Source organism: Scyliorhinus torazame, chromosome 6, assembly GCF_047496885.1.
Source record: "Scyliorhinus torazame isolate Kashiwa2021f chromosome 6, sScyTor2.1, whole genome shotgun sequence".
NCBI lineage: Eukaryota > Metazoa > Chordata > Chondrichthyes > Carcharhiniformes > Scyliorhinidae > Scyliorhinus > Scyliorhinus torazame.
This window is the reverse complement of record NC_092712.1, coordinates 201,561,949-201,579,786: the sequence shown is the minus strand read 5'-3', so window position 1 is coordinate 201,579,786 and position 17,838 is coordinate 201,561,949. Positions and strand designations below refer to the sequence as shown.

At 47.9% G+C, this 17,838-nt stretch overlaps 1 protein-coding gene across 8 annotated transcripts in view; it reads left to right on the top strand.

Annotated features, from left to right (window-relative positions):
* The window catches only part of LOC140425229 (zinc finger protein 385D-like), a 1,050,252-nt gene that overhangs the window by 581,458 nt on the left and 450,956 nt on the right, over nt 1-17,838 (top strand). For 5 of the 8 annotated variants that reach the window (XM_072509298.1, XM_072509301.1, XM_072509302.1 and 2 more), the window contains one exon: nt 6,962-7,048. The exons of the other annotated variants lie outside the window; for them this stretch is intronic. In XM_072509298.1, the coding sequence (XP_072365399.1) occupies nt 6,962-7,048 (87 nt within the window). The remainder of the gene's footprint in view (nt 1-6,961; nt 7,049-17,838) is intronic. 8 annotated transcript variants of the gene reach the window in all.

Sequence of the window (17,838 nt, the reverse complement as noted above, 5' to 3'; positions counted from 1 at the left end):
GCGGCGAATTTGGATGAGGCGTTCACCCGTGGCCGGTAGATTGGAGGCCACGAAGGCCACATGGACGTCAACCTGGCAGACGAATCCCGCTGGGTCACACGGGGTGTTGACTGCCCTGGACAGAGCGTCGGCTACGATCAGGTCCTTGTCCTTGAAAGTCGTATCGCCGGAGTTTAAGCAGAATGCGCTGGAGGCGAGGGGTCATATCATTCAGGTCTTTTTGTATAATGTTGACCAGCGGGCGATGGTCGGTCTCGACAGTGAATTGGGGGAGGCCGTACACTTAATCATGAAATTTGTCGACCCCAGTCAACAGGCTCAGGCACTCCATTTTGATCTGCGCGTAGCGCTGTTCCGTGGGGGTCATGGCACGTGACGCATATGCAACGGGGGCCCATGATGAGGCCTCATCGCGTTGCAGGAGCACCGCCCCAATGCCGGATTGGCTGGCATCCGTTGAAATTTTTGTTTCCTTCGTGGGATCAAAAAATGCCAATACCGGGGCCGTGGTGAGCTTGGTCTTAAGCTCCTCCCATTCACGCTCGTGGGCGGGAAGCCATTGGAAGTCTGTCGTCTTCCTGACCAGGTTCCGGAGAGCTGTGGTATGGGAGGCAAGGTTGGGAATGAACTTCCTCAGGAAGGTGACCGTGCCCAAAAATCGGAGGACCGCCTTCTTATCTGCTGGCTTCTGCATGGCCGTGATGGCTGCCACCTTGTCCGCATCCAGCCGCACACCCAACCGGGAGATGTGGTCCCCCAGGAACTTGAGTTCCGTCTTGCCGAAGGAACATTTGGCTCTGTTGAGCCGAAGACCTTGGTCCCGTATTCGTTTGAAAACGCGCTGGAGGTGATTGATATGCTCCTGCGGGGTGGTGGACCAAATGATGATGTCGTCAACATAGACGCGTACAGTCTCAATGCCCTCCATCATTTGCTCCATGATCCGGTGCAATACTTCTGATGCGGATATAATCCCAAACAGCATCCTGTTGAAGCAGTATCTGCCAAACGGGGTATTAAAGGTACACAGCTTTCTGCTGGACCTGTTTAGTTGAATTTGCCAGAATCCTTTCGAGGCGTCAAGTTTGGTGAAGATGTTGGTCCGAGCCATCTTGCATGTGACCTCCTCGCGCTTGGGGATAGGGTAATGCTCCCTCATTATGTTGCGATTCAGATCCTTTGGGTCAATGCAGAACGAGAGCTCGCCAGAGGGCTTATTTACGCACACCATGGAACTGACCCAGTTGGTTGGTTCCGTCACTCTGGAGAGCACTCCTTGGTCCTGGAGGTCCTGCAGCTGCTGCTTGAGGCGGTCCTTGAGGGGTGCTGGGGCTCTGCGAGGTGCATGAACCACAGGCGTGGCGTCTTGTTTGAGCAGGATTTTGTAAGTGTATGGAAGCGTGGCCTTGCCTTCGAAAACGTCACTGTACTGGTCGATGATGGCATTGAGTTACGCCCTGAAGTCCGCATCCTGGAAGGCAGATGTGTCCTCTGGAGAGAGAGAGTGTACTCGTTGAACGAGGTTTAGGAGTTTGCACGCCTGTGCGCCTAGCACAGAGTCCTTCGAGGAGCCCACGATCTCGAAGGGAAGGATGGCTTTTCACGAGTTGTGCGTCACTTCGAGTTGGCATGAACCGGTAACAGGAATGACGTTGCCAGTGTAGTCCACTAGTTGGCAGGTCGACGGAAGAATGGTTGGTTTAACCCCAAGAGTCTGAAAGGCTGACCACGCTAGGAGATTAGCGGAAGCACCAGTGTCCAGGCGGAATCGTATCTGGGATCAGTTGACCGTCAGGGTGGCACACCACTCGTCATCTGGATCAATGCTGTGCACCAACAGCGGCTGGTGGTTTTGATTCGGGGACAGCCTGTTCTTTGTTATAACAGCAACTCGAAAAGTCTCCCTCGGGTCCTCGGTGTCACTGGTCTGCGGGAAGTCAGAATCAGACTCGGTCTGGGGGTAGGTAACTGCTTGTTGCAGGGTCCTTCGGAGGTTTATTTCATTTCCTGGTTCAATTTGAGACATTGTGCTGTCAATCAAGGTGAAGGAAGATTGTTTTACAGCTTTAAAAGATTTTTTTCCTTTGATTTGGGACGTTTCCCCTTTAAATGGGCGTGGTCAGGGGCCTCTGACATCATGACGCGTGTGACGTAGCACGTAGGAGGCGTTTGCACATGCGCAGATCGTGGTTCCTTTACTGATGGCCATTTTCGTGATTGCGCATGCGTGGCGTCGCGCAACTGCGCAAGTGCAGTCCCTTTAGAAAGTTGGCCGCCGACCAAAATCGTTCTCTGCTCCGGGATCTCGGCTTCGAGGTGAGTACTGGCACTTCTCTTATCTTTCCTTGCTGGTTGGAGTGTGTTTTCCTCACAGTATCTGCCGAATTTGTCCAGGACTGCCTGGAAGTCGTTCCTGTTTTGCCCCTTGGAGAACTTGAATTTTTTAAAGATTTCTTCTGCTCTGGCACCGGCGATGGTGAGGAGAAGCTCTGTTTTCTCAGGATCGGCCAGGTCTTCTAGTTCGGCTGCCAGCAGGAAGATTTCAAACTTTTGCCGGAATGCCCGCCAGTTTCCGCGGAGATCGCCATGGCACTGGAGCTGCTGCGGAACCCGGATCTTGAACATATTGCCTGGGTATCGTTGCTGGTTGTCACTGTACACTGAGGTGCCGGCGATGCAGAGCGGTGGTGGCGGGTTGATGTTCTCTATACTTCAGGATGCCAGAATGCTGATTAGTTGCAGGTGGGTCTCAGAAGTGCTAGTATGCAACCACTCCTTGTACCATGATGTGTTGGGTGTTCTGGATCACAAATAGGTCACCAACACTGGAAGTGATGCAACTCTATTTTATTATAAGGTTAACTATATTAACATACTTGAACTGTGGGTAAATGCAATACCAGCTTTAATTGTTGACCCTTGCCTAGTCCTAACCAGGTGATGCACTCAGCACATGGTGAATGTCTGTGTTGCAGGCTGTGAGTTCTGTGCTCCGAGCTGGCTGCTACTAGAATTAGCGGGAACTCTCATGTCCCCTGTCTTTATAGTACGTGTGCTCTCACTGGTGATTGGCTGCGGTGTTGTGTATGCTGATTGGTCCCACTGCATGTCCATCAATGTGTGTGTGTCTGCACCATGATATACTGGTGTACATTATGACAACCATGTGCTGCGTGCATCAACTGGTTAGGACAAGGCAAAGGTCTTTAGTTAAAGCTGGTATCGTATTTACCCACTGTTCAAGTATGTTTAAATAGTTAACCTTTTAATAAAATAGTGTTGCACTACTTCAAGTGTTGGTGACATGTATGTGATCCAGAACACCCAACACATCATGACACCAGGAGTGGTTGCATACTAGCAGTTCTTAGACCTAACTGCAAGTGATTTGCCTTCCGCCAGCATTCCGTCATTCTGCAACATGGACAATATCAGCCCGCCGCCGCCCCTCCGAATAGCCGGCAACCTCGGGGCCAACTGGAAGATTTTCCAACAGCGCTTCCAGCTCTACCTCGAAGCCACGGACAGGGAGGGCGCCTCGGACACCAGAAAGATTGCTCTTCTCCTCTCCACAGCCGGGGACCATGCCATCCATATTTTCAACTCTCTCACCTTTGCAGATGACGAAGGCAAGACGAAGTTCAAGACGGTTCTCCTCAAATTTGACACTCATAGCAGCGTAGAGGTGAATGAAAGTTTTGAACGCCACGTGTTCCAGCAGCATTTGCAGGGTAAGGACGAACCTTTCCAATCCTTTTTAACGCACCTCCGCACCCTTGCGCAATCTGGCAGTCTGGCATCGCTGGAAATGTAAAGTTCCGTATCACTCCGAACGTATGCACGTCACAGACAGTTAGCAAGGTGACCACCTGGCCGTTGTTCTCTGCAATAAATAATAATAATAATAATAATAGCTTATTGTCACAAGTAGACTTCAATGAAGTTACTGTGAAAAGCCCCTAATCGCTATATTCTGGCACCTGTTCAGGGAGGCCGGTACAGGAATTGAACCCGCGCTGCTGGCATTGTTCTGCATTACAAGCCAGCTGTTTAGCCCACTGTGCTAAACCAGCCTCATTGTTGGCCCGGAAAAGTAACGCATCTTCTGTGCGGACTGATTCCAATCTTCCAGTCGGCATCAAACACGTCCAAACTTCCGAAAAGAAGCATAATGAAAGAAAATTTCCAACCTATATCCAAGTGGTATAGAGAGGTGTTCAGCAGCTTCGACAGCTGTCTAGTTTTTACTCTTGTCTCCTGTTTTTTCTATGCAACAAAGAGACCACACCGAGTAGGTCGAAACAAAAATTTGCTTTATTTTACAATTACTATTATGTGCAGCTCTAGGAGTTCCCTACTGGGTCTTCAGTAGTCGGTGCCTTACTGTCCAACTCTATTTGTACATCCAGAGATTGTTAACGATCCCCCACCCCTTGTCAGGTAGCCCGTTTCTGCAGGATGCAGAGGGTAGTTAATCATCCCTACCCTGTGAGACTCATGCGAGTTATAACGGTCAATTGTAAATCTCAAAACTGAGGGAGATTGATAACTTTTGACCAAACATATTAAGGGTAAGAGAACCAAGACAGGTACATGGGCTAACTGAATGACTGAACAGGCTTGAGGGGCTGAATAGAAATTACTAAGTAGGATCTGACAGCTATTACAGAGACATGGCTACAGGATGACATAGATTGGGACCTGAATATTGAGGGTTATGTGGCATTTAGGAAGGATAGGAAGTTAAGAAAAAGTGGTGGGCTGGCTCGGTTAATTAACGATGGTATTAGAACATTAGAGAGCAATGACCTAAGTTCAGGAAACCAGGATAGGGAAGCAGTTTGGGCTGAAATAAGAAATGATAAAGGCAAGAAGTCATTTCTGGGAGTGGTGTACAGGGCCCCTATTTGTAACTACACAGGACAGAGTATGAAAGAAGACATATTGGGAGCTTGTCAAAAAGGTCTGGTGATAATCATGGGCGATTTCAGTCTACATATATACTGGAAAATTCAGAAGGACAAAGGTAGTGTAGATGAAGGGCAGCACGGTAGCACAAGTGGATAGCACAGTGGCTTCACAGCGCCAGGGTCCCAGGTTCGATTCCCCGCTGGGTCACTGTCTGTGCGGAGTCTGCACTTTCTCCCCGTGTCTGCATGGATTTCCTCCGGGGGCTCCGGTTTCCTCCCACAGTCCAAAGCCGTGCAGGTTAGGTGGATTGGCCATGATAAATTGCCCTTAGTGACCAAAAAGGCTAGGAGGGGTTATTGGGTTACAGGGATAGGGTGGAAGTGAGGGTTCAAGTGGGTCGGTGCAGACTCGATGGGCCGAATGGCCTCTTTCTGCTCTGTATTTTCTATGTTCTATTTTCTACGAGGATTCCACTGAATGTTTTCAGGATAATCTCTTAGAGCAGCATGTTCTTGAGCCAACCAAAGAACAGGCTATTCTAGACCTGGTAATATGCAACCAAATTGGATTAATTGATAACCTCATAAGCATCTTGAGGTAGCAGTGATCATAATTCGATTGAATTTTATGTTTGGTTTGAGGGAGAGAAGAGTGGGTCCAAAACTAGTATTTTAAACTTAAACATGGGCAATTATGAGAGCATGAAAGTGGATCGAGCTAGAGTGAACTGGCAAATGTGCTTGAGGGATAGATCAAAAGAGGTTCAGTGGCGGTGTGATATTTCAGAATACACAGAATAGATACATTACAATGAGAAAGAAAAATTCCAATGGGAGGATCTGTCATCTGTGGTTAACTAAAAAGGTTAAAGGCAGTATTAAACTTAAAACGTTTTGTGCAAAGGTGAGTGGCAGTCAAGAATATAAAGAACATCAAAGAATTATAACAAGGAAGGAATGACAAATAATGAAGGCGAAACTAAAGTACAAGTGAAAGCTAGCCAGTAAGATAAAAATGGATAGTAAAAGTTTCTGTAGATACTTAAATAAGAAAAGAGTGAACAACATGAGCATTTGCCTTGTAAAAAGTGGAAAACAGGACTATGAGAGATTAATTAAACGGGTACTTTACATCAGTCTTTACTATGAAGACAAAGGTAACACCTGAGAAATAACTGTAAATTGGAAATGGAAGGGAGGGAGGAACTCAGGAAAATTACAATTACCAGGAAAGTGGTATTGAGAAGATTGTTGAGTCTGTAGGCTGACAAATCCCCAGGTCCAATGGACTTCACCCTAAGGTCTTGAGAGAAGTGACTAATGGGATTGTTGATGCATTGGTTTGAATTTTCCAAAATTCTCCAGATTATACTGGAAGATAGCAAATGGAATTCCTTTATTCAAAAAGGGAGGGAGGCAAAAAGCAGGAGACTACAAGCCAGTTAACCTAACACCTGTCAAAGGGAAAATGTTAGAAGCCATTATGAAAGATGTTATAATGGGTGTACAGACACGCTTAATAAATTGTAGCGCACAAAGACTCAGTGAGACGAATAGAGTGAAGTCGATGAGGCTTTATTAAGCGTGTCTGTTCCCCAGCAGCTCGACAGTAAACTAGCCTGCGGGGGAAGACACCGGCTTCTTATACTTCGCCTTCAGGGCGGAGCTTGAGGTCAACGGCCAACCAGGACCCGGGATCTGTCAGCCAATGACATTAGGGCTTCCAGTCCCACATGACCCCCAATACATACTACCACAATGGGGCACTTAGAAATATTCAAGGTAATCAATCAGATTCAACATGGTTTTGTGAAAGAAAATCATGTTTAACTAATTTATTGGAGCTCTTTGAAAGAGTCACATGTGCAATGGATAAAGAGGAAACAGTGGATGCACTGTACTTAGAGTTCTGAAGCTTTTTAATCAAGTGCCACAACAAAAGTTATTGCATAAAATAAAAGCTTATGGTATAGGGGGTAACATATTTTTATGGATTATAGATTGGCTCGATAACAGGATTTAATATAAATGGGTCTTTTTCTGGTTGACAGGATGTGACGAGTGGTGTGCCACTGGCATCAGAGCTGGTGCATCAACCTTACATAATTTGTATCAATGACCTGGCTGAAGGACGGAAGGTATGATTGCGAAACTTGCTGATGATCCAGAGATAGGTAGGAAAGTAAATTGTGAAGATGACATAAGGAGGCTAGAAAGAGCCATAGGTCAGGTGAGGGGGAAAAGATCTGGCAAATGGAGTATAACGTGGGAAAATGTAAAAGTTTCCATTTGTCAAGCTTGGAATTTAAATGGCGAGAGATTGCAGAGCTCTGAAGTGCAGAGGGATCTGGGTGTCCTAGTGCATGGAGCACAAAAGGCAACTACACAGGTACAGCAAGTAATTAGGAAAGCTAAAAGAATGCTATTGATTATTGTGAGAGGAATTGATGACGAAAGTAGGGAGATTAAGCTTCAGTTGTACAGACCATTGGTAAGACCACATCTGGAGTAATGTGTGCAGTGCGAATGAAAGATGTAAATTCATTAGAAACAATTCAGAGAAGCGTCACTAGACTAATACCAGGATTGTCTTATGAGGAAAGGTTGGAGAAGTTAGATTTGTATCCGTTAGAGTTTGGAAGACTAAGAAGTTACTTGATTGAAATCTTTAAGATCCTGAGGGGCGTTATGAGTGTAAATGGGGAGCAGATGTTTCCTCTTGTTGGAGACTCTAGAACTAGGGGTCAATGTCAAAAAATAAGGAGTCGTTCATTTTAAAACGGAGATGATGAGAATTCTTTTCTCTCAGAGGGTCATGAGTCTCTTTTCCTCAAATGGCAGTGGAAGCAGAATGTTATGTTTAATCCAAAGTGAGATAAATTCTTGATTGGCAAGGGGTGAAAGGTTATCGGGAGTGGGCAGGAATGTGGAGTTTAGATTACAATCAGATCAGCCATCTTACTGAATGTCAGAGCTTGCTCGAGGGGCTGAGTGACCGATTCCTGTTCCTAATTCGTATGTTTGTATGCAATGGCCGATTCCTGTACCTCTGTGGCTATGTTTTTGTCTTCCTCAGCTTGCATGCTTTCTCAGTAATTCCATAAGATTATGGTTTCACACTGTCACTGATTTTGCACACTACCTTCCTTGTAGCCAATTGTTAATGTCTTACTCATTTCCAACGGTAAATGTTCCACTTTCTCACAATCAGATCGCCAACGCAGTCACTTACTTCTTCTACTGTCAGCTTTTGCCTCACTACTGCATTTCTATTTGTATAAACATTACCCTTTAGTTGAGTGTTGAAAATTACTGAAAGCATCAAGCATAAACTGAGACACTAAAGCTGTTCAAGCAGATACTTTGTTTTAATATATCATAGAAGTAGCGCTATTGTAGGCAATGAAGAACGGGCAGTGAACAAGGGCAATTTGGTAGTGTGACCTTTAATACTTTATTCAGCAAAAGGAAATGAACGACTATCATTCAGCAAAAAACAAATTAATTGTATTATGAACTGAGCCATATGATTGAAAAGAACACAAAGGAGTAATAAAGGAGGAAATGTCCCATTATTGTTGTTGCATCAAATATCAAGAAACTTCAGCCACAGCCCAGTCCATCACACAAACCTGTCTCCCATCCATTGACTCTATCTACACCTCCCGCTGCCTGAGGAAAGCAGGCAGCATAACCAAAGACCCCTCTCACCCGGCTTACTCACTCTTCCAACTTCTTCCATCGAGTAGGAGATACAAAAGTCTGAGAACACGCAAGATTCAAAAACAGCTTTTCCCCAATGTTACCAGACTCCTAAACAACCCTCTTGTGGACTGACCTGATTAATACTTCACTCCTGTATGCTTCATCCGATGCCAGTGTTTATGTATTTACATTGTGGGTCTTCTGTTGCCCTTTTATATATTTTCTATTTCTTTTCTTTTCTTTTCATGTACTAAATGATCTGTTTGAGTTGCTCACAGAAAAATACTTTTCATTGTACCTTGGTACATGTGGCAATAAACAAATCCAATCCAATCAGTAACGTTACAGAAATATATCTGAATGAAATTGATAAAATGTAGAGTAATGGTCAGGAGCAAAAAAGATAGCGCCAGGTCAAGGGAATCTCTAGGCATCCAACAATAGCAGGGTACCTAGAAAATTGCATTGAAGAATTTTCACAGATAGCAAACCAAGAAGTTAAAAACACTTATTTACCCATAATTCAACAATACCATTTTACAGAGTGTTTTTTGTTTCTTTATTCTTTGCTGGGATGTGGGTATCACTGGCCTACCCTAATTTGCATCTGGGGTAACATGTAGGCCAGGCTAAATAAAGACAGCAAATTTGCTTCCCCAAGGGACATGAATGAAACAGGTATTTTTATAAAGAACAAAGAAAAGTACAGCACAAGAACAGGCCCTTCGGCCCGCCAAGCTTGCGCCGATCATGCTGCACGTCTAAACTAAAATCTTCTACACTTCCGGGGCCCGTATCCCTCTATTCCCATCCTATTCATGTATTTGTCAAGATGCCCCTTAAACGTCACTACCGTCCCTGCTTCCACCATCTCCTCCGGCAGCGAGTTCCAGGCACCCACTACCGCCCTGTGTAAAAAACTTGCCTCGTACATCTCACCTAAACCTTGCCCCTCGCACCTTAAACCTATGCCCCCTAGCAATTGACTCCTCTACCCTGGGAAAAAGTCTTTGACTATCCACTCTGTCTATGCCCCTCAAATTTACAATAATCAATGATTGTTTCATGGTCACTATTACTGAGACTTACTTTCAATTCTGGAGTTATTATTTGAATTTAAATTCCACCATCTGCCTTGGCAGGATTTGAATCCATGTCCCCAGCGCATTAGACCTGGGCCACTGGATTACTACACCCAGTGACCGTAAAACTATGCTACCATCGCCCCACAAGCTATAAAGAGTAGAACTTATAAATACAATTGAGGTAAAAGCTGAAATATTATAAATACGAAGTGTCAGTCGTGGCTCAGTTGGTGGCACTTGGCCTCTGAGTCCCAAGATTCTAGTTCAAGCCCCACTGAAGGGCTTGAGTGCAAAAATCTGTATTGGTACTCCTGTTTAGTATTGAATATAATAATAATAATCGCTTATTGTCACAAGCAGGCTTCAATGAAATTACTGTGAAAAGCCCCTAGTCGCCACATTCCGCCGCTGTTCGGGGAGGCCGTTACGGGAGGATGTATTGAGGGCAGGACCCTGCGAAGCACCAAGGATCAGAGGAACTCTGGTGTGCATGTGCATTGGTCCCTTGAGGTAGCAGAGCAGGTGGAAACAGTGGTTAAGAAAGCATATGGTATACTTGCCTTTATTAGCCAAGGCATTGAGTTTACGAGCAGAGAGGTTATGCTGGAACTGTATAAAACGTTTGTTAGGCCACAGCTGGAGCGTTGTGTGCAGTTTTGGAATCCACATTATAGTAGGGATGTGATCGCACTGGAAAAGGTGCAGAGGAGATCTATTAGGATGTTGCCTGGACTGGAGAGTTTTCGTTATGAAGAGAGATTGGATAGACTTGAATTGTTTTCCTTGGAGCAGAGAAGACTGAGAGGGGACATGATTGAGACGTATAAAATTATGATAGAATCAACAGGAATAAAGTTTTCCCTTTGGTGGAGAGATCAATTACCAGGGGACATAGATTTAAGGTAAGGGGCAGGAGGTTTAGAGAGGATGTGAGGAAAAACGTTTTACCTAGATGGTGGTGGGAGTTTGGAACTCGCTACCTGAAAAGGTGGTGGTCATAACATTTAAGAAATATTTAGATTTTCACTTCCGATGCCAAGGCATACAAGGCCAAGGGCCACCTGTTTGGAAATGGAATTCGAATAGTTATGTGGTTGTTTCTGACTGGCGCAGCTATAATGGGCCGAAGAGCTATTTGTGTCCTGTATGACTCTATGACCGTATGAGGGAGTCATGCACTGTCAGAGGTGCTGCCTTTCAGATGAGAGGATAAACCGAGGTCCCATCTGCCTGCTCAGGTGGATGTAAACATCTCATGGCAACATCTCAGGGAAAACCGTGGTTCTTCATGTGATTGAATAGGTTCATTCTCAACCCACAGATCTTTGAGCACATGGGGCAGGATGTATCCTGAGGGAGTGGGATCTGGAGTACTGAACTTCCTTCCATTTTATTCTTTCACTGTCACTGCTCTGGTTCACCATTAAGACATAAGACGTTGTAACTCAAAGCATGATGACGTTTCGTGGCTAAGAAACATGTCCCAAAGTCAGCACGGTGATGCAGTGGTTAGCACTGCTGCCTCACGGCGCCGTGGTCCCAGTTCCGATCCTGGCTCTGGGTCACTGTCCGTGGGGAGTTTGCCCATTCTCCCCGTGTTTGCGTGGGTTTTGCCCCCACAACCCAAAAGGTGTGCAAGGTAGGTGGATTGGCCACGCTAAATTGCCCCTTAATTGGAAAAAATGAATTGGGTACTCTAAATTTATTTTTAAAAGAAACATGTCCCAGGCACAGATGGACATTGCTGCGGCGCCCCAGAGCTTGGCCCACTCACAAAGGGTCAGTCACTGAGCAACATGACAACAGCTATGAAGGACATGGCCCACTCGCTGAGGAACATGTCCCAGTCACAGAGCACCATGGCTGAGGGCATTGTAACCATAGTTCAGACGAGGGTGGGCTTCCAGGACTGGCAGCACCGGATGACAGTGAAGCCTCTGGTCCTCCATCTCATGGAGTAGCCTGGGGGGCCAGTGAGCACCTGTAGGGAGTAAGAAGGGATAGGGCCCATCCTGGGGCCTCCCACAAAGGGAGCCCTGGAACATTCCAGCCCTTCTGAATTCCCCCTCCTGACAGTAGCACATCTGCTGGGCAATGGTTAAAACAGGGTGACATGTCATCACCTGTGATGCCTGACAATCAGCCAAGCCCATTCAGGCCCAGGCCCTCCAGAGGACGGGCGCCACAGGCCTCAGGGTGCATTGGACCCATGGATGTCCCACAGGCATTCACCCTGACCCCGAAGTGACAGGCAATGGGAGCAGCAATGTGAAACTGCTTAGTATGACAGCATTCCCAGTGAATGAGCCCAATCCATGTTCCATCTGCCACCGCACCCCTTTCTCCAAAATAATGTGGCCCATGGGAGGAAGTCCCCATCATTCAGGCGCACAGTGGTATGTTATCTAAAACAGAGAGTCAGACTTTGTCAAATGAGGAGCACAAGAGCTCATCTCACAGCAAGTCGTCATCATCCACCGTCCCGTAGACAAGACCCACTGATACTCCCAACCTAGGCCCAACACCTGTAGCGATGCTGAGGTGACTCTTAGAGGAGGGAGGAGGAGCAGTGCTAAGGGGAAGATGGGGTGGAAGGCTAAGGGGAAGTTAGAGTGAAAGGCTCAGGGGAAGTTGGGGTGAAAGGCCATGGGAAGGTGGTTGGGGGGTGGGCAATGGAACTGGGAGTAGGGGATGATGGCAGTAGAACTGCCGGTCTTTTGGACTCCTAATCAGTGAATTGGAAGCTAATCAGGTTCTCCCTGGTTCTATGGCCCTGAAGAACTCGTTTCGCGGCCTGTTGAGCCAGTTCCGGGTCCTCATCTGGCTCATCCTTGACACCGCCCTCATGCTATAATACCTGACGTTCTTCCCTCTCCTCCAGCATGTCAACCTGCTGCTGCACAATATTATGCAGGACGCAGCAGGCAACTACGATACTCGCAACCCTCTGGAGGCTATATTAGAGAGCCCCACCACAGCGTTCCAGACAGAAGAAGCACATCTTTAGGAGCCTGATGCACGACTCAATGAAGCTCTTGAGTGCTGAGTGAGCAACTTTATAATGACTCTCCGCCTTGGTCTGGAGCGTCTGCACAGGAGCCATCAGCCATAACCTCAGCGGTAGGCCTTGTCACCCACTAGTCAACTCCTCAGCCGAAGGAGATCTCAAATGTGCCAGGAACCTGTGAGTATGCCAGGATGTATGTGTCAGGCACGCTGCCTGGGTGTCGTGCACAGTCGTGCATGATGTACAGCTGGTCACGGCACACCAACTGCACCTTCAGGGAGTGGAGCCCCTTCCTGTTAATGAAGGGCACCCCCTGTTGAGCTGGTGATCTGAGGGAGTCATGCTTGCCACCAATAACACCAGGACCTGGGGCATGCCAGTGATGGCAGCAGATCCAGCAGCCTGAGCATCCTGGTGGACCTCGCCCAGGTTAAAGTGGGTGTAGATAGATGCCCTCATGCACAGGGCATTTGTGACATCGCGAATGCACCTCTGCATGGACGTTTGCAAAATATCACACATTTCCCTGCTCAAGCCCTGGAACGAGCCAGGGCATAGAAGTTTAGGGCAGCTGTCAATTTGAGGAACACCGTGAGTGTGTGTCCTTGTCCTAACCCTTGCGGTGCCAGGTGTACCACCATCTGGCCCAGGTGTTGCACGGTCTCTTTGGTGAGGCGGAGTCAGCAGCAGCACACGTGGGCTGGCAGCTTCTCTAAGGGCAAGAGCCGATGGTACAAACATGATGCGATACCCCCTTCGCACCTCTTCCTCGGCCCGGTGGACAGCTGGCATTTTAGCCTCACTGGCTGGCTCATGCTGTTTAGGGAAGGTTATTGTCGTGCAAACTCTCCCCTGGGCTGGCCTGGTACTCTCGCCACCGTGCATCCATGACGGCAGCAGTGGCCAGCTGGATAGCTAGCATGGAAGGCTGAGTTCCAAATTCCATTTCTGTGTGGGGGCAAGAGACAGAGATTGTCATCCTGAGTTTTAGTGCTCCGCCACTCTCACCGTTCCACAACACCCTGCCTCCCCCCATCACCACCCCCTCCCCCTTCTACATCATGTACTTGACACTGCAGCCCAGTCCCCAACAGTGAACTGCACACGGCCCTTGATGTGCAAAAACCTTCCCTTACAACCCGTCCCTGCCAAACGGGGTACCGATGGCTGCCACAACAGGTGTTAGCGATGAGCTCTGTGACATCTGTCCTGATTCTCCCATAGAGTGAACCTTGTGCCTTCCCGCCAGAATGGTGGCAGCTGGTTGTGCTGTGCAGACGTTCATACTGTGCGGCTCTTATCCTATGAAACTGGTGTGTGGGCACGTGCTGCAGATGGGAACCACTGAGAGATGTGTCTCTGCTGGGAGCTTGGCTGCAGTGTCATGTGGGGCCCGAGTGTAACACGAAGGTTGTGACAGAGAGCTGTTCCGATTTCCTGGCAGTCACAGGATCCATACACTCCAACTGTGTGATACCAATGGGGTGCGGTTGACCTGCGGGGCCTGGAACAACCATCTAATCCTTAGGACTTAGTTGGCTGATAGTCTCAGGAGTGAGGCTGTTACTCTGAGAGAGGCCGTGTGTCAGGGATAGATCCAGCGGCCACCAGTGCATGAGTCGTTTGGGGTTAGCTCTGTTAATCCCCTGCTTCCTCTGTGTGGAGCTGGACATTTAAGGAGTGCAATGAGGAGTCCCAATACCTGGTGGTCCAGTGATCAAACGTTGGCTAAAAAATGGAGTTGGTGCCGGTCCCCATCAACAATGAGCTACACGCCCCGTGCTGGTGGCATCACACAAATGGGTCATTTTCACCCATTTGCATCTGATTAACAAGCTGGAAGTCTGATTCTTCAGCCACCTATGATGCTCCAACCCACTCAGCTGGAATTCACACGGGGGTGAATTGGTTCAGGTATTTTCAATCATGGCCCTGATGCGGTGGGACCTATGGTGGGTCAAGGGGGTCAATGTATAACAGAGGTGCTCCCCAAAGTCCATCAGAAGGCCACCCTCCCCCTACAATGTAAATTCTGCCCCTGACCTGTCCCCACCAACAGAGGCATCACCCTATCAGGCCCCCATCAGAGACTACACCAGAGACCCCCCCATCAGACACCAACAGAGACCCACATCAGAGACCCCTTTATGAGATTCCTATCAGACCCCGCCCCCCCATCAGACACTCCTGCCTGAAAGCTGTTGTCTCGACAGGAGGGTGAGAAATCATGGTATTCTCACATACCCTTTCCTAACATCTGCTGCCTCAGACCAAAGTGTTTAAACTAACTACTATTACAAGTGTCAGAGGTTTCCTCAGAAGCCAAATATACTTCATAGGGCTTGAAATCTCTTGACAGCCTTCAAAATTCACATTTCCCATTCAATTTGCAGCAATACATTGCATTAGCCCGCAATTGACAGTTTTATTACTCAAGAGACAGCTGCTTGGTGGATTAATACTAACCACAATGTTTATAAACACTCTTGTTCCGGTTGACAGCTCCTCACCACATCAAAAGCAGCTAAGTGCTTTGACTTCCTCTTTTTCACAGCAGAGACTGGCTCCTCGAGATCGGGGCACCATTATTAAAGAGTACCCTGATCTCCTGACAACCCTACAACTGCCTCCTTATTTACTGGCAGACCTCCCCTTCCCGTGCGTGCAGGCATTAGAGCCGGCCCCCATTGCTAGTACCAGCACCACCCCACCCAAGTGACCAAGGTCCGCTATGGGGACACCGAAGGCCCTCCCCTTTGAGACCCCCCTTTAATGACCACTCCTTACAATCCTCCCCCTTTTCAGGCTACCCTCCCTCAATGCCCTACCTCTCGGCCCTCCTCCATATCCCTCCTTTCGGCCACAACACTTCGTGCCCCCTTTCAAGTGTTCTTTCATGCCCCTCCTCAGGTCCCCCCTCATGAACCCCTCTATCATGGCTGTGCCCGCTCTCCAATCCTGCTCCTTGGCACCATGGCAGTTCCTCTCGGCACCCTGGCAGTGCCAGGGTCCTTTTACCAACTACGTGGGCGCTCCAATGGCTCCAATCCCCATAGCATGGTCATCATGTCTGGTCTCCATGGGCAACGTGATGTACAAAGAATAATACAGCACAGGAGCAGGCCCTTCGGTCCTCCAAGCCTGTACCGGAACATGCTAACCACAATGTTTATAAACACTCTCCCAGAATGTAAAAGGGCAAGGTTACATCAGTTCAATCATTTCAAAAATTTTAGTCTGCTGCGACTTCAATAGTGTACCTGAGATAAGTGTAGAATCACTGACAGTAACTTTTGAATTTTGAAGTTTAACTGCATATAAAACAAGTCCAATAATTACTGTCAGTTTCAGAGGAGTAATGATGGCAAACACTACAATTGCCACTATCAGAAATTTCAGACCAGAGAGTTATATATAAGTATTGCATAACACTGAAAGTAATCAGTAATCTGTCCCAGGTATTAAAAATTCTCGAAGGTGCTTCAGTTAAGTCTGTAACTCAGTCTTTCATAGTATGGCAATGACTTCCCAGAAGCATCATTATCAGAATGAAAGGAGGAGTAATTCCTTCAGTCAAAGAGGGAAAAAACATTGATATTTGAAAGAGATTAGACAAAATTGTGAGCTAGTACATATGCTCAATGTCTATTTAGATGTAATTTGTGTGATCGTGCAAACAGAAAAAATTACTGCTTTTCCATGCTTTGAAGAATTGTAATATATGAATTTGATACAGTAAGGGTTAAAAGCCTGGGTTAGTGTGGGTGACTGCTGCAGTCGTGTTTTTAAAAATCCTGGTTTACAAGACAAGCAGACACTATGGGCACGATCGACTGGCCATGTCGCTCCTGACCGGGAGTTTGACCTGGCCGGTAGATGCCAGGTGAAGCCTCCAGTAGGCTTCCTGGCAGCCACTACACCTCGTGAGATCTACCTAAGTCCAACAATATGTGGGACCAAGCCGTGCTTACTTAAGTAGGCCTTAAACCTTCTCAGGCCTACTCCCCTGGAATCTACCAGCCTCCCGGCAACTAATGGCCTCCCCAGGTAATCCTCCGCTGGGCACCATTCAGTGCTGGTCCATACAAACGTGGACCATGCGGGACAGCACCCGGGGGGTCTCCCAGGCCATCGGAGGCCCATGGGTGGGCAGGGACAGTGCAGGGTGCACCCCCCCCCCCCCACCCAGCCTTCCCATTGGAATATGGGCACCTTGGAAATGCCCAGGTGGAAAGAGCACTGCCAGAGTGCCAGGGTGACAGTGCAAGGGTGTCCGGGTGCCTGGGCAGCACTGCCAAGGGTCAGGGCCAATGGGAGGCCATGACCATGAAAGGAGGGGGGTGTTGAAGGGTGGTACTCCTGGAATGGGGGGTCTGTTTGGGGGTATGGTGGTGCTGATGAGGGGGCCCCCAGGGACCCCATTGCGGAGTGTCCTTACTTGGGGGGTGTGGGGAAGAGCCATGTGTGTTGGGGGAAGGGTGGGGGTCCTGGAAGGGGGTACCCAAAAGGGATCATGGAAAGGCCTGAAAAGGGGAGCCCTCAACAACCCCATAATGGTGTGCCATCATTTGGCGGTATGGGGTAATGCCCATGTATGTGGGGAGGGGGGGGTGACATTTCCCATGGGTGGGGGTGTGTGGAAGACCCCGAAGCTCACTTAGACCTCGGGGCACTCTTTCAAAATAGTGGCCCGATCTCGAAGGAGTCAGCTTTATCTCGAAAGTGCCAGTCTGGCCAGCGAGTTCAGCTCCCTTGTGATGAAAATAATTCCAAGTGTGGGCATGACCGGGGAGAAATTCCCCCGGTGTGGTTAGGTAGTGGTGGGGAGCTGACAGGAAGCTCCCAGCAAATCCCGCCACAAATGGCACTTAGGAATGTTTCCATTAGATCACGTCACTGGCTGCAAGGGATAATTAAAGTGTCATGAAAGTTGGGCTAATGGAATTTTGTTTATATGAAGAACGTTCCCTGGGGAGTAGATAATTGGAAACTTTGGGCGTAATCTACCAGCTGTTCACGATGGCGGGATATTCCAGTCATAGACATAGACATAGAATTTACAGTGCAGTAGGAGGCCATTCGGCCCATCGAGTCTGCACCAGCTCTTGGAAAGAGCTCCCTACCCAAGGTC